We start from the raw sequence: 23,003 nt of genomic DNA on the forward strand, positions 1-23,003 counted from the left end.
ACAGCCACCTTTCTCCTGCGTGCAGCACTCATTACTCCCAGCAGTGAGAATCGTGTTCCTTCTCTGCTTACTGCCCCTATCCAATAGAGCACTTCTGGCACAGCCCCTTGCACCTGCTTTCCCCTTTTCGTTTGAGGAAGCACAGTAAGAAACAGCACAGCAGTTTTCCGCCTCCCTGATCGCAGACGCTGCGCCCAGCACTGCAAATGACCTGTTACTGGTCTATAGATCCCAGCGTGCAGCAGCAGGTTTCAAAGGCTCTGGCTCATTTTCAGGCACCGTGTGTTGTTAGTCCCAACACACCACCGCATCATGGGGAGGTGGGGACCCAGCCAGAAAACGCCAGGTCTGGGCCACCCTGGGCCATGAGAAGCCTTCCCTTCTCTGGTCCAGACCAGCACAGAGCTCAGCAGGAACAACCTGCTGCTCCCAGCTGAAGCCAGTGGCCACAACCATCCACGGGACACAGGGACAGGAGCGCAGTGCAGCACCTGCAAGCCACACAGCAGCGTGCCTGCAGCCTGGAGTGCGTTCATGCCCCGTAATACTGCTGGAAAACAGAGAGCGGAGGAAGCGTGAGTGACTTTGTTAACTGTTATTTTGCCAAAGCAAAAAGCAGTTGGGGTGGGGAATGATGAGAAAGGCACATCCGAGAGCGTCTCTTTGGAAAGCTCCCTGCACCCAGGGGTGGAGAGAGAGCACTCTGCCGTCCTCCAAATTGGAGAAAATAGGCTTTCTGGATGAAAAGAGCATTCTGTTATTTGCCTTTTTCCTCTTTCATTCCAAATCAAGAGGGGTGAGCCTTGGGACCTTTCCCTGACTGGTCACAGCAGAGAAGCAGCTTGAACTAAAACATTTCAGATATTTGTTTGAGTTTTGGTAATTCAATTCTAAAGATTTAACATTTTCTCAATGGAATTTAACAGCCATTTAGAACAACAAACTGCTTTAAATTATATTCTCTTCATGCTTTTCAGCCTAAAGAAGTTAAGGTGGGGGACGTTTTGATGATCTTTTCACTTTCTTGAAAATCAGAGCTAGGGAATTTTTGAAGAGAGAAGTGAAGGTGTGGGTGCAGCTTTGGGGTCTTTCTCCTGTGAAAATTACATTTTGTTATATACTTACTTGACCCACTACAACTGTCACAAGACAAGTTTTATTTTAACTATTTGTTTTGTATACCATATTTTCAGCATCTTAAATCATGTAGTGAATGAATAGAGTAAGACAAGGAAAACTCACAGGGGCAGTTGAGCAAACACGAGCTAGTGACTACTGTGCTCCTCTTAAACAGCCTCTAACACCCTATAAAATGCTTTTAGCATATGTAAGAGGAGACCTTCCTGCATTATAAAAAAAAACATAATTATAACCCCCACAAAACTGTAAGAAAATAAGGTTGAAAGAGAGGTTGAGGTGACTTGGCTTCCCATCCCTGTCAACAAGTGGAAGTGAGGTTATATATGGATTTCTGTTTGCTATTTAAAAGATGTATGTTTGCTACTGAATTCTCAAAATTAAATGCATGCATGAAATATAGCTACTTTCATGTTTTTCTTTGGGCAATAATAATTACTGTGTTTGTGCAAGTAAATTAGTTAATTTTGTGCAAGAATGACTACAGGCAATACGTATGTTCAAGCTACCTGAGGTAAATAATGGGAAGCATACAGGAGAAAGGAACTAATATGAAATGCATGGTATGTCGTTTTTCTCATTTTGAAAACAGTCCCTTATGGGGAGAAAGTGTTTTTTCTATCTTAAAGTTTGTTTTAATTTAAATAAAATGCTCCTCCTCATTCCCATATAACATGCTCCGGACATTTTTGCAATGCCATGTTCTCACCACCATTGCCAATGACAGAAACCAGTCTGGCATCTTTCTAATTGCAGTTTAACTGTGAGGTGCCACTAAAGAGTTTTTTGCTCTGCATTGCGGAAGACAAAGAGAAACTGAACCCTTCACAAGGGTCTGAGTGCAGCGGTCTGAAGCATCTTTGGCCCAGCAGAAAACAAGGCCCAGTATTTGATTGGTATCTGCTTTGGAAGATCGGTGTCTCCCCTCCTCTGTGCTGCATACAACCCCCTGCTGGTAGGATGCAGCCTTGTGTGCCTGAGCAGTCCCTTGCTTTCAGCAGTAGAAGAAACCTTTATGAAGGATGTGATGGGCAGCTTTGTGTTAGCCTCCAGCCCTGAGAAGCTGCTGATGCCCCATCCCTGGAGATGTTCAAGGCCAGGCTGGGTGGGGCCCTGAGTAACCTGACCTAGTGCCTGATTCAGTGATTGATAACCCTACCTGTGGCAGAGGGGTTGCAACTAGATGATCTTTGAAGTCTCTTCCAATCCAAACCATTCTATGATTCGGTGATCCCAATGTTCCCACAGCACTTGGCACCTTCAGTACCTCCCTGGGTGAGGAAGACCACACAGCTGCTGAGGCCCCCGTGGACACTTGGGCAAGAGGAGGCCAGCCAAAATGGTTTCTGTCTTTCGGAGCGAGGAGATGAGCCTGATGCAGCTCTTCCTGCAAGTGGAGGCTGCCTACTGCTGCGTGGCCGAGCTCGGAGACCTGGGCCTGGTCCAGTTCAGAGATGTGAGTGGTACCTGGTACGCAGGCTGGGTTGCTGGAGATGTTCTCCAGGATGTGCATTTGGGAAAATAGGTAGTGAATGTCACTCCTGCAGAGTAGCCAAAGAGCCCATGGGGAGACCAGGAACACACACAGATGATCAGAAAGGCAGGTGCCATGCTGGTGATGGGCTGACATTTGGACTAGATGATCTTGGAGGTCTTTTCCAACCCTAAGGATTCTCTGATTCTACGAGATAGCACCCATCTCCAAGTCCCCACCCAGTGAACTGCAAACCCCTCTGCGCACCCTTTAGGACAGCACCTTCCACCAGCAGAGAATGGGGGGCTCTCTATGAGAGCCCACTAGACTGGTAAAGCCACGATGCCATAATACACAGAAATAGCATGGTATTGCCCTGCATTAGGAGCCGGTAAGACATCCTCTTGCACCAAAGGCATTTGTTCTCTGCTGATGTTTAAAATGAGTGTGGTGGTGCTCAGCCTTCACCCTCAGGCCTCTTTTCCCTCCTGTCTTCAGCTGAATGCAAATGTGAACAGCTTCCAGAGAAAGTTTGTGAATGAAGTGAGAAGGTGTGAATCCTTGGAGAGGATCCTGCGTAAGTAAACGCTTGTCAAAGGCAGCCAGCCCTCCAGCAACTGGCAGTGTGGGATTTATGTCTGTGTTAAGTGCTCACACACTGTGAAGCAGGACTAGAGGCAAAATGGTGGTATTTTCATCCAAGACCCTGAGAGTGTTTTTCCTGCATCAGCTAATTAACACTTCACCGCCACATGGGCTATAAATTTTTGCCCCTGTTTTGAAAACAGTTAACGAAATTGAAAGGAGGATAATTAGCACGTGTAAAATCACAATAATAATCTGAAGCTGAGCAGAAGGCTCAGTCCAGGCAACATGTCTCCTACCACTGTGCTGTGCTTCAACATGGGAAAAAAATCTTTTAACACACAAGAAGCATTGTGGTGCCTTGGTCCTGATAGTGGGTTTAGCAGCAGCTGGTGAGCAGGATGATGAAGAAACAATGACCCCGTATTAAGACTTATGTGTCCTCTCCTTGCAGGTTTTCTGGAAAATGAAATGGAAGATGTTGTGGAGATAGTCAAACTAGAGACGTACCCAGAGACCCCCCTGCCTCGGGAAATGATTGATATGGAGGTACACCTACTCACTTACCTGCCTGTGCTTTGAGAGGGTGAATTTTGGCTTTAATGCCTGAACAGGACAAAGCATACAACAGGGAATGTGGCAATGGGAAAATGAGGTATTGACCATAATGAGTACCTTTCTACAAACTCAGTGCTTACTAAGAAGGCTAAATGAATAGTTCTATATTCCCTTGTTGGGAAAAAAAAAAAAAAAAAAAAAAAAAAACCTAACCAGAAACAACAAACTATTGTTCAAGATTTAATATCAGCCTGGTAAATGTACACTGGGCTGCTTCTGAGTTTTTTCTGGATGCTCTTGGCTCCTAAACAGACAGTGCTGGAGAAACTTGAGGCTGAGCTGCTGGAAGCCAACCAGAATCAGCAAACTCTGAAGCAGAACTTCCTTGAGCTGATGGAACTCAAGCATCTGCTGAAGAAAACGCAGGACTTCTTTGAGGTGAGAGACTTCTTCACTCTTCCCATAGAGATGTGGAAGATTCCTAAAAATGTGGATAGCTTGATATGTTCTGTGTTGCTGTGTTTGGCTTTTAAGCAAATCAGAGTGACCTTTACCACAAGTCAGTGAGATATGTAGGTTGCTCTGAAAGTAATGCCTCCTATTTAGTTCTGTGGGAATAAATAGATAAAAAGAGCACAATAACATTATTTGATAGAGCAAATTCTTAGCTACAAAACACTATTTTTCAACACAGGCACTAGCTGCACATTTTCACTGGCTATGACAAAGAGCCTATGTGCTGCACTTGTAAAAATCTGTACCAGCAGAGGTGACCCCCTGTCATTGCCACCACTGCTGAAGTGCACCACCCACTGCCTCACTGTGTCCATATCCACTGTTTGGTCTCTATAAATGGTCAGCAAGTGTCAGTGGATACCATTTTTTTCCACTTGGAGAAATTCAGTGGCATAATTTTACTTCATAGGTGTTTCTGTGTCAGATGTCAGTTTGTCACAATGCCCCTCTGCTGCTGTCTGTCACACAGAAACAAAATATAATGGAATATTGGTGGGAAGGTTCAGCATCTACTACCATCCCACCAACACCCACCTCTAATGTTGTGGGCCAAAATAATAAAATAGGAGGCATTACTTTTGGAGCAACCTATGCACATTTGCAAAAATATCTCAGTCGCTTTGGAGTCTGCATCTCTCTGTGATTCACTGGGGCTCAAGAATTTTGTTCTCAGATGGGATTTCTGCTTTTCATTTCTGAGATGTATTTTACTTCTTTTTTTCTTTTGCTCTGAATCTTTGTGAAAGATTTCGTGTGGGGAAAAAAAAAAAAAACACAACAACATGTCAGGAGAAAGATATGAGAACAGTTTTCAAATGGCAAACTTAGATTTGTTTATAAAACTGATGTTTTCCAGGCAGAAACCAATCTGCCAGATGATTTCTTCAGTGAAGACACATCTGGCCTGCTGGAACTGAGGACCACCCCTTCTGCTGCAGCTGCCAAGCTGGGGTGTGTATTGGTGACAGCCCCTCTGGATCAGGCCTCCCACCCACATCGCGCTGCAGTCACAGGCTGGAAAGAAAGAGATTGCAAACCTGAATGTGCTACAGGTCCCAGAAGTCTCAGGATGGGCTTGTAATTTATTTACCTATCTTTTAACTCTGTTCAGATTCACAGCAGGGGTCATAAAGAGGGAAAGAATGATACCCTTTGAGCGTCTGCTGTGGCGAGCCTGTAGGGGAAACATCTATCTGAGGTACACTGAGATGGATACCCCCCTGGAGGACCCTGTGACGGTGGGTACCCGCTTGCTTCTGCTTCTCCCTACCTCTGTGCATGCCTGTGGCCTCCAGAAACCGAAACAGTGCCCTGGCTGCACTCAGTGCTTGAGGAGAGCCTGTAGAGGAAAGGCAGGAGAGCCTGAGCGTGAGAAAAGGTTTATTTGCTGTCACTTTCCACTTTTGCCATCACTGAGGTGGTTTCTCTGCCCTGCCTGGCTAAGGTGAGCCCTAGCGGGGTGTCTGTGTTATGGGGGCCCCTAGGACAGTGGGCTATGACCATAGAGAGTCAACTCCTTCAGTGGCTTGAGGGTGAGCCCTGTGCCCCAGACCTCCTGCCCCTGCCCCTCTGCTCCTTGCCTGTCCCCTGCAGGAGCATCTGCTGCTGGAAAACTAGGGCTGGGGGAAAAGAACTAACACTGAAGAGGCAGCCCTAGGGAAACAGCACCTTCTCTGCACCTGATCCTTTGCTGTGAGTGCTTTAAATTCTGCTTGAATTGCATTGCAGAGAGAAGAGGTGAAAAAGAATGTGTTCATTATCTTCTATCAGGGAGAGCAGCTCAAACAAAAAATCAAGAAGATTTGTGATGGGTAAGCAGCCGGCGAGCAGCTGGGCAGGACTCTCACGGATGTGTTTGCTGGTTGGCGGGGGCAGGCAGGGCTGGGAGCTGTCAGCAGAGCCACCGAGCTCCATCCTGCTTCTCTCTTCTGCTGCTCTAATCCGAAGAGATATACATCACCTTGACGCTTGGAAATTGAAATTCTAAATTTTCCAAGGTGACTTAGAGACAGATAATAGGAACTTTGATTGTGAGGTTCTTAACTTGGGATGTCTTAAAGGGGACTGCTTTTTAAGAAATACTCAACATCCTTACTCTGAAAACCAGGAGCCATAGCAGCTCCTGCAGCCCAGGCACTGAGAACGTGCTAATCCCCAGGCTGTTCTCAAACTTTCCTGCATTTCAGCATGAAAAGATGATGCTGTAGTTTATTCTCCTCCCCCCCCCCTTTCCAAGACCTCTGGGCAATATCCATGTAATCAGAGACAGAGCCCAGAAGAGAAATGAAAGTTTCATACAGCTTGATTTGTTTCCACCCCATTGAGCGTCTTGAAAAGATAATTCAGGTTGAATATTTTGTTACTCTTTCATAACACTGGTGAGTGACGGGCTTTGTTGCAGCGTAAATCAGATTTGACGAGGGGATCTGTCAGCTGTGACCGAATCCATCCAAGGCATAACCCCAAGTCCTAGCACGGCAGCCAACTGCCTATAGCCTGCAGAAGCTCAAGGGGAAGGAGCCAACAATTGCTCTTGCCCAGCTTGTGCCCTCAGGAAGGCCTTTCCTTGCCTCCTGGGTTCAGTCATAACATCAGGAGCACTGACTTCACTCCAAATCAGTCTCATGTCCTCCTCAGATGAGCGTCTCTCTGTGAAAAGCAGCCATAGGGGCCTAGAGAGTTCAGGGAGACTCAGCCCCTCTTCTCTGATCCTGAGCCTCAGAAAAGGAGGGAGTTTTGCCTTCCCCACTGTGCAGGATCAATCTGCTGCCTGTTTCTTTAAGAACAGGCCATATGATGCTTATCAGCATTTTTGTTGCTGATTGAACCCAGAATCTTCCAAATGGGAAGCACAGCGCTCCGCAGCAGGGTGCTGGCAGCGTGGGCAGATCCTTGCACAACTTGACCACAACATGCCACCTTGCTGTCATGAGCTGGTGGTGTGGATGTGGTGGTAGTTTCACAGGAAAGAACTTAGACCAGTTTCTCTCAGCTTTTGTAACTGAAAGGAAACATACACCCCTAAGACAAGGGAGGTTCTATCAAGGAAATGGGGGAAGTTCAGGTTAGATGTCACGGAAAGGTTCTGCACCAGAAGGTGGTGGGCATGGAACAGGTTGCCCAGGGCAGTGGGCACAACCCTGAGCTGCCGGAGTTCAAGGAGCACTGGGACAATGCTCTCAGACACAGGGTCTGATTTTTGGGTGGTGCCATGTGGAGTCAGGGGTTGGACACGATGATCCTTACGATGATCTGAGTTGGGATCCTTCTGAGTTGGGATATTCTGTGATTCTATGATTCTATGAAAACAAATTCACAGGATGCGCTTTGCAATGCTAGCATGCAGGTTTTTATTTATTGCCAGCTAATCAGACTACACTTGAAATCCTCCTTTATGCCTTTTCTTCCTTTTTTTTTTTTTTTTTTTTTTTTGCTTGCTTGCTTGCTAATATACCTGTATATATACGTCTTGCTGAGTTTAAGCTTTTTAACTATCTATCCCATACATCTCCATTTCTGCTCCATGACCATCAGCCTGGTACACAGGTTGAGACATTTTGGTCTGGCTCATCTTTAAGGCAGGGTTAATAATACCTAAAACAGAAGGCTGTGTAATTCCAACCTCTGCAAGACATTTCTGCTTAGCACTAAGTCATCATTCATGACAGGTAAACACCCTGCAAAATCACAGGACTGGTAGAAGCCAGTCTCCTGCAAGGCAGGCTACGATTTGTTTGCAGAGCAGCGTGCCTCAGGTTACGCCTGTAGTGTCTGCTTGACTCTAATTGGTAACATTAGTCTGCCAATTTCATGAGCATTAAGTCCGTGCACAGATTTATTAGTGGAAGGTCTAGAGGAGCAGGAAGGAGGAAAATGTAAGAAATTTTCTTTTCCTGCTTTTCTTGCGGCTGCCTCAGTGCTCATGTGAATACTAAACTGGATTTATCAGTGTAAGGATTCCCTGCTGAATTCTCCAGGAGCTTTCAGAGATGTCTGTGCCATTAGGGCAAACCTGATACTCGGTATGCAAAATGGCTGTTAAAAGATCAAAGCAACACTGCTGCAGTAACATTACTGGGAATGGGGAAACTCCACAGCACAGAGGAATAAGCTTTCAAGTTTGATTAAAAATCCTTATTAAAGATGAACTAAGAGCTGTGAAGAATGAAAAGATGGGAATAATTAGCAGGGTGAGTAACCTTTGGAAAGGAGTGCCAGGTGTTGGGTGAGCAGAGCTTCAGTCCTGGAAGTTGAGCAAAAGAGTGTGTGCTGTCATTGCACACAGCTCTGGGCTGATCTCTAGGAAACTGCTTTGCATTTTGTTCAATTTGCTACTGTGCTCACTTGTGTGTGTGCTGGAACTGACCTCGGAGAGCAGGTGGTGATGTATTCTGTTATCAGATGAAGCCAGAAGTGATGCATCTCTATACAAAGAGAGTGCGTGTTTTTCTCTCCTTAACAGAGGTAACCCCAATGATCCTGTTCTATTTCTTTCGATTTGCCACACTTGCACAAAGGCTGCCTTTTGTGACCCTCCCTCAGCACAGCTCCACTGCAGGACCGCAGTGCTCTTACATTAGTATACTAGGGGTGTTCATGTTGCATACCATAGGTGAAGTAGTACACAACACCTGCATGGAGACAAGACCTCACTCACACAAAGGGAGCCCACATCAGTCCTTATACCATGCTAAACTAACCAGCTCCATCTCCTCAATATACTCTTGGAGATAAGCTTACAGAAGCACCTATCCTCGCAAGCTGTCTGGCGACATAGACCGGGAGTCAAGAGCCAGCCGCATGGCCATCCTCCTTTTGTTTTATCCTGCACACACCGCGTTATTTGCTCACACAGACTGCATGCACGTAGGGCGTTTGCTTGCTATGAAACAGTAGTTTGGCGCTGCCTTCCCCCAGTGACTGCGGGAGGGTAGTGCAAGGCATTGACACGGGATTGTTCCAGCCTCAGTGCAAGAGGGACATCTGTTGGCTGCTCTGTTTAAAGGGCTGCCTCTGCCTGGGTTATGTTTTTGTACCTCCTTGTAGGCCAAGAAACTTCCCCGGACTTAAGCAAGGGGAAGGGAAGCAAGGGGATGATCCTTTCAGTATCCAGAGGGCTGTAAGAACAGACTCTTTAATAGGTCATTTGATAGGGGAAATGGTTTCAAACTAAAAGAAGGGAGATTTAGACTGGATTTAAAGTGGGAGTTTTTTACTGGAACTGCCCAGAGAAGTGGTGGATGGTCCCTGGAAACACCCAAGGTCAGGCTGGAGGGGCTCTGAGCACCTCATCTAACTGCAGGTGTCCCTGTTCATTGCAGGGGAGTCAGACTAGATAACCTGTAATGGTCCCTTCCAACTCAGATATTTCTATGATTCTATCCTTATTGTGGTTATTAGGGAGATGTTATTGCTGAGCACTGCTGTGTAATATCATGTACCTTGTAGCAGCTGAGAGAGATAATGAGACCAATGTTTTTTCTATTGTCTCTCTTCCCTTGGCTAGATTTCGTGCCACAGTGTACCCCTGTCCCGAGTCTGCCACTGAGCGCCGAGAAATGCTTGATGGAGTGAACACAAGGATTGAGGATTTAAACACAGTAAGTGTTTACAACATGATAGATCATACTACCTGCTGCTTCCCATCTTGAGCACTGCCTGTGCTGTGTTACAGGTGATAACCCAAACTGAGTCCCACCGCCAGCGGCTGCTGCATGAGGCAGCAGCCAACATGTGGTCCTGGGAGATCAAGGTAAAGAAAATCAAGGCCATCTATCACATCCTGAATTGCTGTAACATTGACGTCACCCAGCAGTGTGTCATTGCAGAGATCTGGTTCCCAGTAGCTGATGCTGGCAGGATAAAAAGAGCTCTCCATCAGGGAATGGTAAGAGACAAGTGCTCTCACCCAAACCACGTTGCTCATATGTTGAGCATATGTTCAGGCTTCTGTCTGCTACTGTGATGCTGGACTCCATTTTCTGTGTTTTTTTTGTTTGTTTTTTTAATTGTTTTTTAATTAATTTTTTCAGTTCTTTAATTAAAGTTGAGGTTATTGCATGATTGCTTGGCCTCAGGGAATTTAAGGTCAGCACTAAATCTTGGTAGTTTTCTGATCGACCCACAGGAGCCAGCAGTGCTGACAGCTTCCTCTGAACAAATCAATAGCATAGAAAATGGGAAAATCTGGATATGAGAAAAAGGGTTAAGATATAACACTCTTGAGTCCAGCATTCATGTTGCTGCCTGTGTGTGTCTGAACAAAGGCTTTGGTGCTGCAAGACCAATTCCTCCCTCGTAGCCACCCTGACTGTGCTTATCCTTGTCACCGAGTTTGCAGGAGAGAAGTGGCTCTACCATCACCCCTATCCTGACAACCATACACACTAGGATGGCACCACCCACCTTCAACAGGACTAACAAGTTCACAGCTGGATTTCAGAACATCGTGGATGCGTATGGTGTGGGCAACTACAGGGAGATGAACCCAGGTGAGAAACACTTGGCAACCTGTGCCAGCCTTGCCAAAGCCAAAATGAAGTCTTTGAATTCTGTCACCAGGCTAAAATGCAATGAGAAATGTGAATAGTATTTTTCACTGGCAAAAACTGGTACTGCCTAGTGTGGAGGCATGGATTTTCTTAGGTATAGAATTTGGCCCCTCAGTCTACAGTGATTTATTGCAGTAGGAATAATGAATGGTACAAATATAAGATGGAGAGCAAATGGTGAGGTAGCAGCCCTAAGGAAAAGAGTAAGCTCACAAGAAAATGAATTGAGCTTATTGTGTTGAGGCAAAGAAGCCAAAACCACCTGAGAAAAATGTGCAACAGCTGTAGAGAATTCCAAGGAAACCACAGAGAATGAAGATAGGAGAGTCTATGGGAGCAAATTGGATAAACTCAGTCTGTTTAAGCCCAAAAGACCGAGAAACATGAAACTAACCTCCAAATGCATTTTTCTGCTACAAAGGATGCAACTGCCTGCACATTATACCTTTTTTTTAATGGTGGGCCGGAACAAAGGCTAAAACTGCATTGAAGGTGGAATTGAAAAGTCTTTCTAGTGGCAAAACTAGTTCTGCAGTAGATGTGGTTGTCTGGTGAGTAGAGGAGAGATCAAGGATTTCTTAAAGACAACAGCTGTGCGGAATGGCTCAGTGGGGTGAGCTGCTTCTCTGCTGAGTTCCTCTTGTTTAGGAGGAGCTGAACTTCTGATGTTTTCCTTTCTGCAGCTCCTTACACTATCATTACTTTCCCCTTCCTGTTTGCGGTGATGTTTGGGGACTGTGGTCATGGTGCTGTCATGCTGGGCTTTGCGCTCTGGATGGTCATTAACGAGGAGAGCCTTCTGGCCCAGAAAAGCACTAATGAGGCAAGTACCAGCAATCTGATGGACCCTATCAGCCTGGGAAAAGGCTCATTGTTTCATTTAATAAAAGGAGTGTCCAACAGGTGTATGTTTACCACTGCTGCCTTCTTCTCCTGCAGATCTGGAACACTTTTTTCAGTGGGCGCTATCTGATCCTGCTCATGGGCATATTTTCCATGTATACTGGCTTCATCTACAATGACTGCTTTTCCAAATCATTCAACATCTTCGGCTCTTCCTGGCACATTATCCCCATGTTTAAAAATAACACTTGGAAGTAAGTGGCTAAATGTGGGAAAGAAGTGAAAAGACACCAAATGGAGCACACAAGCTTGAAAGGAAAGACAGTGACAGTGAATCAGAGGATTTGTCTGATACATACAGATAAACTCACCATTGAAATGGAGAGGTGGAGCCCCTGGGGAACAAGCCTTCTTGTTTAGACACTGATGTCCAGGGCTTATGCATAAAGAATTATCAGAGTGGTGGAAGACTGTCATTTGTAGGACTCAATTCTGCACGCATGTGCACACAAACTCAGGGTAACAGTTCAGAGAAATATTGGAGCTGGTAGGAGGTGTAGTGTGGTAGTTCTCAGCGCATCGCATGTAAATATACTATTGGTTTATATGGTGAAATTAAGCTGCAAAAGTTATTTCACTTTTCTCTTGTAGTAAGGAAGTGCTTCTCGACAACACTGTGCTGCAGTTGGATCCAGCAGTCCCAGGGGTCTACTCTGGAAATCCATACCCATTTGGAATAGATCCAGTAATTAAATTAAATTGCTCTAAGATAATTTGTATTTCATTCTTGTTTCTATACATTAGGTACATCTGTAGCTTCTCGCTCTGTTTCCTGAAGCCATGTTCTTCAGTTTTTGCTCTTTGTCCATTTATGCAGTACTAGTGATGCTTTTCTTTAGCATTCAAGGATGTGGAACCGTAGAATGGCTTTGGTTGGAACGGGCATTAAAGCACATCCAGTTCCAACCTCCTGCCATGGGCAGGGCTGCCACCCACCAGATTAGGCTGCCCAGCGTCCCATCCAAACTGGCCTTGAAAGCCAGGTTGTTTCTCCTATTTTCCTTTTCTTCCTGTTCTCTCTTTACCACATACTAAAATACAGTTGGTAACCTCAGGCTTTCCTGTTACAACCTTAATATTAGCCAGTTAACCTCTGCTCTGCTGGATGTGCTCTCATTTCTGTTAGTCACACAAAGAAACATGGGCTTCCCATGTTTTATGGAGGAATTGACCTTGTAACTTTTTCACAAACTCAACTCTGAAGCTCAGCCCAGGATGCAGGCAGTGCAGTTCAGGAAGTCATGTCAGAGGCAGCTGAATTTTCTGTACATCTCCCAGACACATACCTAATTTAAGTTAATCGTGGCTAGTCCCTTTTTAACCTTGGTTGCTGCTTGTTTGAGAGGCTGGGACCATTGAATGTGGGGGAGGAACAACAGAGAGGTAGGCAATAATCTGGTCTCCATGGCCAGTGAGTTGGAAAGAGCTTCATTTTTGTTTTCAAAAAAAAAGTAGAACATGCTTTGTTCTTATTATTTCTCTGGTGAATGTTGAACAAATTTCTCTAGCAACAGGAGCAATCTTCTCATGTCTTTCCTCTCCCACTGGGGGTGATGTCTGAACCGAGAAGTAAGGAATAACACTGAAAATGGCTAGGTTCTGTTACCAGCCCTGGCATCAATTTCTGGAGGAATGAAATGAAGTCAATACATCATTTTAACTCCCTGATATTTCCTTTGTTAAATTATACATTACACCTTTTAGATGAGGAGTTTGGCAGAGTGAGATGCATTATAAAGAGCATCTAGATTTCTGTTGCTTAGTCTTCTTACTAGTACAGGTAGGAGTAAATTGATGTAATTAAAGGAATGACTTCCACAAATCTATTATTGAGCAATTATCTGAAAATCTTATTCTTCTGTTTCTTTGCACCTTTTCCCAAAGATCTGGAACATTGCGTCAAACAAGTTGACTTTTCTGAACTCCTACAAAATGAAGATGTCAGTTGTGATTGGAATTGTGCATATGATTTTTGGGGTGATACTCAGTCTCTTTAACCACATGTAAGTCTGTTTCACCAAGCCCATTGCTGCTGCACATAAGTCCTCATCTCTAAACTAGTGTCCCTCGTCCTGAGAAAGCCTCATATCTCAATCTGTTCATTTGAATTCACTCTTTCCCCATAGTCTTCATACTGACATTCATAGCACTGCTGTTATAGAGTGTGAAGTCCAAAGACCAGATGGATGGGATGACCATTACATTGTAATTATTCTCTTGAGTAAATTGTCTTTTTCACTTTCTCCATCTTCTTGATTTTGCAGAAATATTAAAATGTGCTACATTAAAAATATGCAACACCTTTCACTTTTGGTAATTTCTGTCTTGAAAGACAAATTCTTTAGATCTAATCCAAAGTACTCTGATACTTTGCACGCTGTGTGTACATCTCTTCCTCCTGACTCAGTGGGCCCTTGGTTAGGATGTGTATGTGCGTGTCGATTCCTCTCCCTCTGTATTTTACAAGAAAATTGAGAATTGGAGGTAGAGTGGAGAAAGTGAAACCACTATCTTGAGAGATTCTCCATAGGTTGAAGGTTTGAAGTGACCAAAAGGATGGATGATGTTTGAAGATGAGAGAGAGAACTGCACAGAATTGATTCTACTCCTTGTTTTCTGACCTTCCTCAGCTTACAATGCTTTTTTTTTTTTTTTTAAATAGGCTTTTATTTAAACGTGTTAATCTTTTGAGATGCTCAGACACTAATGGGAAAGCACAAGAACCTGAAGATAATCCGTACAGAAAAGCTTTTGTATTTAAATACTCACTTTTATTCATATGGTCTGCCATTAAAGACTTCTTCTTGGCTAGTAATAGTAGTAATAGTAGTATGTTTCCAGTGTGATTTTCCAAAGACTAAATAGTATACACACCAAGCAAATCTGTCATGCTTGGGTGCAACCTCATATTAATAGTCACTGTATTAATTGTAACTATCTTTTCTTATTCCTTCCAGCTACTTCAAGAAATACATCAACATTATCCTGCAGTTCATTCCAGAGATGATCTTTATTATATGTCTTTTTGGCTACCTTGTCTTCATGATTATTTTCAAATGGTGTCATTTTGATGTCCACTCATCACAGAGCGCACCAAGCATTCTCATCCACTTCATCAATATGTTTCTGTTTAATTACAGTGATGCTTCTAATGCTCCACTATATCTGCACCAGGTATGCATCAAGAAGATTGAATACACTGCAGCTTCTTGTGAATTTGCAGTGGATGTATGGAGGGTGGATGTAAAAATGGGGAAAATACTCAGAACCTCAACTACAAGGGCCAGTTACATAGGAGAAGTTTGTTCTTCTGCTATTCTTCTTGGCCCTGTAGACAGGTAGGAGAGTGGAGCTATCAGAGCCAGAGGAAGCCTCATTGTTAGTGTCATCTTGCTAGGATGACGATACAATCTAAAATACTTTGGGAGAAAAACGAAAAAAAGGGTGAATAGGCAGTCAGTGCTCACTATTGCAGAAATACTGTTGTTGAGTTTTGATACATCCTGGAGATAAAACAAGTCTCTCCTTTTCTTGATGATGTATTCCTTTTTTTTCTTTTCTGGAAAATCTGAAAACTGTGTTTTCAGCTAAAAAATAGAAGTAACCTGAGGATTTGTGGCTGCTTTTTTTCAGATATATCTTCTCTGGGGAGCTCACTTAAAAAACAACAAACAAAACACCCACTACTACACACACACACACACACACACACATGCAAACTACCCACACGCAGAAGTTAAAAAAAACCTCCACTGAGAGAAAACTTCTTTTAAAGTTATATCTTTTCACTCCAAACAGGGAGTTTTCTTGTTGCTTGCATTTGTATCAGACGCATCAAAAAATCTGCAAGCACATGCTGCCTCCAGTCACACATACATTTACATCTATTTGGTTACACACTTTGGCACTTCACCTTTAACTCAGTTATGGAGCTACTGGCAAATCAGATCTTGTAGAAAAAAATTGGTCTGTCCCTCATAACTGCCTTAAGGCTGCAGAGGAGTTTTCCCAGCTTTCAAAAAAAAAAACAGCATTTTACTCTGGAGCAATCTAAAACTTTCTGTGAAAACTATATTTTTTCTCATATACCTACACTTCACCCCCCATTATCTTCATAATTCCCTTGCAAAGTCAGAATGCAAAGATTGTATGAAACCAGCCACAAATTGACAAGGGAGCTGAGCCATCTTTAAAAAAGATGTAAAAGTTGTAGGTTTGTGTTGTGTCATGTTGATTTGGTTTTAGAGTACAAAAATTTACATTAGGACAGAAATAGGAGTGGCACACTGCAACAAGGACACCTTCTAGTGATGTACTGCTGGGGGCAATGTGTTATCAAAGATAAGTTATGAGACTTTCATTCCCTTCTGGAGTTGGAAATGGAAAGCAAATCCTGGATTCTCTGCTTTCCAGGGGAAGATTTGAATGGGTTGGCCCTTACAGCAGCATTTCTGCTTTGATCAGAGCAAGGCAGACTCATTACCTCACCCAGTGGTTAGGACATTCACTTGGGCCATTGGAGAGCCAGGTTCAAGTACGTAACATTGGGTTTTGGCAAATTACACTTCTCAACATGAAAGCTTTTCATCTCCAAGTTTCCAACCGTCTCCAGCTGGCAACATTTTTTGGAGCTTTAAGAAGTATACGTTTATTTTCATATAATCATATACAGAGGAGAGTCAACCGATTCGAGGACTGTATTCATTGAGTAAAACAAAAACATTTTATAGTATCAAGTTTCTTACCATCAATTCAGTTGGCTAAAGGAAGGAAAAATGACATTTTGTTTTTCTATTTTTGGCTCTTTTAGAGAGAAGTGCAGAGCTTTCTGGTCATATTTGCTCTGATTGCTGTTCCCTGGATGCTGCTAATTAAACCTTTCATCCTCCGAGCCAACCACCAGAAAGCACGACGCATGGTGAGAGATGTGGGCCTTGCAAAGGGATTCAGGGGGGCTAAGGCAAAGCTGAGGCAGCAAACCTCCAGAAGTGTTTGCAGTGAACTAATTTTGCTTTATTCTGATCTCAGACTTTCTCCAGAAATTTCGAACAGTGTTTTAGAGAATGGGCATTTGACTGAGCCATCTAAATAGGAAGCAGGAGCTTTTGTTCAGAAGGCTATGCTCTACTGGGAGAATAGTGATGCCAAGATCTTCCAAAAGTAATATGCAGAACTAGAGGAGTTTTAGAAGGACCAGTAAAGCCAATAAGAGGGCAAAGGCCTGCATGCCTAGCTCACAAACCAGATTGGCTGCTCTTTAGGAACAGGGCATCTTTGACAAACTTGGTCACTGGGAGACCAACAGTTCTTACAGAAAAGGCTTTATTTAAAAGCTTTTCATAAATGCTTTATCCCCCAGTGACTGCCTTTCCATTAACAAAGCCCTCCTTCCCTTGGGCTCTGAGGTTCACCCAGCTCTTTAGTACGTAATTGCAGCAGCTGCAGTTTCCTGGTTGCTCATTAATTCTCTCCTTTATTATGCTAACAGGACTTTACTTGTCTGTCAGGATTTACTTCTCTTTATAGTGGGAGGTAGTGCCTGGAGTACCTTTTATAGGGCACAGATGTTTCTATTGGAAGAAAAAGATACCAGTTGTGCTATGTGACCTTTCCAACTCAGTCACTTTTGACCTATAACTGAAAGGCAGGTCCCTGGGAGACCTTTGCAGCCTTGCCTCTGCACTGTAATTCCTTGTTTTGTCATTCTTCTGGGATTTCAATGAAAGCTTGACATGGCTAGCTCCAACTCCTGTTTTTATGCTAGCAACATCTGACAGCTTTTCCCCACCTCCTATACTGCCCCTCTATTTCTGTTCCCGATTTTCGTATGTTAGCTCTCTGATCACATCTTACATTCACCCAGATTTATAAGTTTGCAACAGTCTGTTCTCTCTGCTGACATTCAGATAATCCAAAGATAAAGCAGATGTGACCAATATTACTGCTGTGGAAAGAAACAATGTGTTTTCATGAAACTTTGCCCATGAAACCCATTGGAAGTTATAAAGAATGACAAAGCAGAACCTGACAGAAGCCGTGAAGTCAGTATTTTGTTGTGCTGTATAATAGGATTATGATAGGCGTATAATGTAGGGCTATTCTTATATTATGCTATCATCTCTGAGATGAGGCTCAGATCAGGTTGTTCAGGCCTCAAGATGAGTTCTGTATGATTATGGAAAGAAGATTGATTGACATGAGGTTTTCATTGATTCAAAATGAACCTAAAGATCTGCACTGTACTTCTGACTATATCTGAGTATCTTTGTGACCTTCCTTAAGTCATCTGTCCCTGTCAGGTACCTTTTCCCTTTCACTTGATGATAATCTCTTTGGTTTGCAGTTATATAACTGAAATGATCAGCCTTAATAAGCCTCAATTTTCTCATTTACCAAAAGTGATGGTTCTTTGATTTGTGACGATAGAAAGGTGTATTGTGACACAAGAAACTAGCTCTAAATTGTTTAGGATCATTGAAAAATGCTCTAGAATGGAAATTTTTACTACTGCTTCTAGCCATTCAGTAGGAGTACTCATTTTTTGCAGTCTATGATGACGGACTGCTGTTGAAATTGTCTTCATATCCATGATATAGTTCTTCACACGTTACCTGTCAAGAAGTTAGTGATGAAGTTCTGTTCTGCTGTAGCATGGTACAAAAGTCACATTACGTTTTGTTTCTGAAAGATTCAGTCTCAAGCTCATCCAGGAAACACTGTGGGAGAAAATGAAGTGGATGCCCCAGAGACCAATCACACCAAGAAAGCTTCCCGAGCAGACCATGGTGGTGGTGGCCATGAGGATGATGAAGAAGAGGTAAGAAAATGCGAACAGAAGGAATTACTTAGGCAGTAGTACAAAACACAAAGCCAAACAGAAGGTTTCTGCAGAGTCACCAGCCCTTCTTTTTAACAAGATACGAAGACATTCTGTTGCAACAGTTTGTATTTCCAAACAAAGTAAGCTCTGAATTTTAATAGAAAAAATTCCCTTAAATTTTTCCTTATGTTTTGTCTGGTGAGAGTAGACATTCTTACAAACCTCAAGCTTTCATTTCCCCAGGGAGTTATTTCACTTCCACATTGCACCCAGAGAAGGTCAAGGCTTCCTCAAGAGTCAGCAATTTTTCGTTCTTTTAAATTGCAAAGATGCACTTAAAAGTTGGCAGCCTGCAGTGTTGGCTAAGGAGAAAAATCTTTCTTTGGCACATACTGTCAAGGGCTTCTGCAATATGCAGCAACACTGAAAAAAGCGACAAAAGTGTTTGTAACAGTTTGAAGTACCAACAATATTGGGTGTGCATATGGTTGAATGAAAAGGGAATCTTCAGTCTTAAAAGATATGCTTATTCAGTGATATCTCCCGCGAGGCATATGCCAAAATGCAGATAGCCTGGAAACACCTACTTTATATAAGAACTTCTGCCTCTGTTGGAAATCATAAAGATTGGGAGCAATTGGGTTCCCATCTTACTCCAGATTCGAAATTATGAAACTGGAATATGACCTGTTTTCTGAACATTTGTTTTTCACTAAAATTGTATTTCTTCAAAGGAGAATGTATGGAAAGGACATAGAGAATTGGCATGTTTCAATGCAGTCTCTTCCTTTGGATAACATCTTTTTGTTGCTCTGGACATAGGGAAATGGAGGAACATGAACAGTTTTTGGTGGAATGTTAACCAGGAAATACTGAAGTAAGAAAAAAAAAATTGTTTGGTTTTCTGTTGTTTTAGTTCAACTTTGGAGACACATTTGTCCACCAAGCTATCCATACCATTGAATATTGCCTTGGCTGCATTTCCAACACAGCGTCCTACCTGCGGCTCTGGGCGCTGAGCCTAGCCCATGCACGTGAGTGACAACCTGTTAGCTACCTCACCAGCAATTCCATGCTGATCATTGCTTCTCATGGTGTTTGATTACTGCTGAGATTATCTCGATTAGATCAAAGTCCTCCTTGTAGGTGTTTGCCTTTCAGAGTATTTTTCTTCAGATAAATCCATGTGTTTTGTGATGGACTTATCTGGTTTTTTAGTGGTGATTCCCAGGATATAATGTCAGGGACCTCCTGACTGGACTTCCTAGCCAGGGCCCATTTCCCATGCTATTCCTTAGCTGTACTTCTGGAAAAGTCCTCATGGCATGTGTCTGTGTAGGAGGTGAAACCCAAATGGGTGCTCTTGTCCAAAAAAGTAATTGCAGTATTGGTACTACAGCTGCACATTCCAGGAGACACTTGCTGTAGCCTTATGGTATGCAGAGTCAAAAACTTGTAAAATATATTTTGATTTAGTTTAGAAAAGGAAAAGAAAAGTTTCAGCTCAAGAACTCTTGGATGTTACCATCTTCACTAGGATTTTTCCCAGCAACATACAGTGGAACCTCATATGTCATGAAAAATGCACTGCATTTCAGTGTCTTTTATCTTGATTTAAGATAAAAATAAATGCCCAAACACTAGAAATTCCCTCCGGCTGGAACTTCAACTACCCTAATTTTTGTGAAATATTTTTTTTAATATTGCTGTACTACCTCTGGCTAGGAGTTGTGCCTGTCCTGAAGAGCTGGATACAGACATAGAAGGACAAAACAGAAGGGAGGGGATACACCATGGACTGAGCAGTAGTTCTTGGCACAGAAATAAACGTAGTAGAAGTTGAATGGAAGCTAACATGCATAAGCTTCACATGGAGGACAGGTATCTAAATAAAATAAACCAGCTAAAGAGCTGAGATAAGGGCAGTTATAAGTGTTGTCAGAGTTCTGCCTGGAAAATCATTGTGTTCCTTTGCAGCCTTGCAAAGGGGTATTGAAAGGAGTATTTGTCCTGCGGGCATAAGTTACAAAGAGATCCCTCATCATGTCACCTAAAATAACACGTTTTTGAATTTATAGTCTGGATATGGCCTGAGATCCTCATCATGCAATGGCTGATGAAATGGAAAACAAGGCTGGACTGGTGGCTGGTGTATTTGGATGGAGAAGAGCTGGGCTAAGTCCTTTCTTTGCCTGTATCAGAAGAGAAAAATTTTTTGGTCCTGAATCTATCCTGGGTAACTGGAGTAACTAGGTTAGGAATATGATCTCCTGATGGCCAAGCACATCAGATATGCCAGTGATGTGAATGTTGATTTACAATTGTGTAGGGGAAAAAAAAAAATCTTTAACAAGCATGCAGGCTATGTAAACATTTAAAACAGCCTGTCTTGGCTTGGGTGAGACCAACCAATTTTCTCCCCCCCACCACCATAGCTTCTTTGTGACAGTCCAGAAGAAATGGTTTGGGGAACAAATGGGAATTACTTGTCTCTGTGTCCTGTGGGTCTGCTGGCATCAATCAGTACAGCTTGAAACCTCATCTGCAAATGTATTGACTATGTCAATCGATCACTTTCACTGGGACTTAGCAGCAAGTAGTTCTATAAGGCTCTGCATAGAGCTCAGCTGTCATGTTAAAGATGTGCAAATTAAATTGATGACTTTATTGTATCAGGGTAACAATGGACCTGGTAGTGTGCTTGTGTGGTCTTGGTAACATAAAGCCAAGCCAAAGCAGCACACTTATCTTCCAACACAGTGAAGAGAAGCAACGGAAAATAACCTGCATGCATTTTCCTTCCCCTCTCATCAAGGGGAGGCCATGCACAACTACTCTCAGCAGGGCTGATATTTTAAGCCAGCTCACCTAGATGGGAAAAATGGAACGCACTGAGTGCTGTGTCTGTCCATGGCTGTTTCTCAGCACTGTTTTCTTGTTATTTCCTTTCGCAGAATTGTCAGAAGTTCTCTGGACGATGGTAATGCACAATGGGTTAAACAACAGCAGCTGGGTAGGCCTCATTGTTGTCTTCATCATCTTTGCTGCTTTTGCAGTGCTGACGGTAGCCATCCTGCTCGTCATGGAGGGTTTGTCAGCCTTCCTGCATGCCTTGCGCCTGCACTGGTAGGTTGTGTGCTCTGCTCTGGAGATTTTCTCCAAGCTCTCCCTGAGAGGGATGGGGCTGTAGGAACAGCAGTAGCCACACCAACTGTGCCATGTTGACACGTATGTGTTTGTACACCTTTGACCAACAGAGTGGGAGGTCTTGCCTGGAAGGGAGGTCAGAGCTCCCTGCTACATTTCTAGGCTGCACTGTGGAGTGACCCATCCTTGTGAGGCTGTGAGGGTGGTGGGCACACACAGCAAATGGAAGCCTTCAGCTTTTCCCAGTCAATGAGCAGTGCCTCCTAGACCACCTTGACCTGCATGATAACATGTAAAGCAGGGCCAAGGTAATAAAACTTGGTGTCCTCCATGAGCCCGATCTGTGGCTGCCATAGCAAATTGTGGTGGATTTGCTTGTTATTGTGTAGGGAGGGTAAGAAGTATGCTAGGCAGCACTGCGCTGCTTTCACATCAGAGATCCTAGCTGCAGCATGTGGTTATCCAGCTTTCAGAGCTGCAAGAAGAATTTTAGCAGGCATACAAGGTCCTGCCAGCTGGTCTCTTGAGGAGCATTTCCAGGCTGACTTAAGGAAAGTCAGAGCTAATGAGTGCTGAGTTGCTCCCCAGGGCCGCCTGTGTCTCCCAGTTGGCTCTGGAAAGAGACTGCATTCTTGTCTTGGAGGCCTCCAGCTCTCATGGCCTCCTTTTTTCCACAGGCACTATGTTTTGGCCTCTCATCTGGATGCAGATGCTGTCCACTCCAAGTGGCACTGATGCCTCTCTCTGCTTCCTCCCCAGGGTGGAGTTCCAGAACAAGTTCTATGTGGGAGCTGGGTACAAATTTTGTCCGTTCTCCTTCAAGCATATCATAGATGGCACTGCAGAAGACTAAAGCCAGTGCATTGATTCTTCATTTCTCAGACCAGGCCCTATTTCCTTATCATTGGTTGCTCCAGAGTTGGTTATATACAGTGATATAGAATGGGACATAGCCCTTGGAAGAAGATCAGCTGTACATGGAAATGTCCTAGGCCCATTCTCAGTGATAACACAGATGCTGCATCAGCTGGGTTGGCTGGATCCTGAGCTGCATATCTCCACTGATGTCTTTGCTGAGTACCTGGTCCTCAGCATTTGATCAGATTAGCTGCCCAGTGCTTGGTTAAAAAGAAGCAATGCATTTCATTTGAATTAAATTGGTTATTAATAATCAACTTGCATGTGTTTTGCTCCACTTGTCTTTGTGGCTTATTTCTCTACAAGGAACATATGTTTCAGCTGTTGTTTGAAGCTGTGGTTGACCATTTCACAATGATTAATTCTCTTAGAAGACTGCTGCCCTTCATTGCAC

At 43.5% G+C, this 23,003-nt stretch overlaps 1 protein-coding gene across 1 annotated transcript; it reads left to right on the plus strand.

Moving 5' to 3' along the window:
• The first annotated feature begins 118 nt into the window (after positions 1-118).
• Positions 119-22,866, plus strand: ATP6V0A4 (ATPase H+ transporting V0 subunit a4). The gene is made up of 21 exons (XM_010713015.4): positions 119-575; positions 2,386-2,593; positions 3,110-3,188; positions 3,651-3,745; positions 4,067-4,192; positions 5,127-5,221; positions 5,382-5,508; positions 5,999-6,081; positions 9,777-9,870; positions 9,945-10,157; positions 10,611-10,761; positions 11,505-11,644; positions 11,761-11,918; positions 12,316-12,409; positions 13,609-13,727; positions 14,682-14,898; positions 16,535-16,642; positions 18,413-18,541; positions 19,461-19,578; positions 21,499-21,670; positions 22,451-22,866. Exons 2-21 carry the CDS (start codon positions 2,477-2,479, stop codon positions 22,542-22,544), a joined length of 2,529 nt encoding a protein of 842 aa, XP_010711317.2. The 5' UTR covers positions 119-575; positions 2,386-2,476; the 3' UTR covers positions 22,545-22,866.
• The last annotated feature ends 137 nt before the right edge of the window (positions 22,867-23,003 follow it).

The sequence above is a fragment of the Meleagris gallopavo genome, chromosome 1, assembly GCF_905368555.1.
Source record: "Meleagris gallopavo chromosome 1, MGAL_WU_HG_1.1, whole genome shotgun sequence".
Classification (NCBI taxonomy): Eukaryota; Metazoa; Chordata; class Aves; order Galliformes; family Phasianidae; genus Meleagris; species Meleagris gallopavo.

Bases quoted from the DNA above. Each gene is read 5' to 3' on its own strand.
- ATP6V0A4 (XM_010713015.4), top strand. From the start codon at position 2,477: ATGGTTTCTGTCTTTCGGAGCGAGGAGATGAGCCTGATGCAGCTCTTC. The intron at 3,189-3,650 runs GTAAGTAAACGC...CTCTCCTTGCAG, and splicing joins ATCCTTGGAGAGGATCCTGC to GTTTTCTGGAAAATGAAATG. The intron at 18,542-19,460 runs GTAAGAAAATGC...CTGTTGTTTTAG, and splicing joins ATGAGGATGATGAAGAAGAG to TTCAACTTTGGAGACACATT.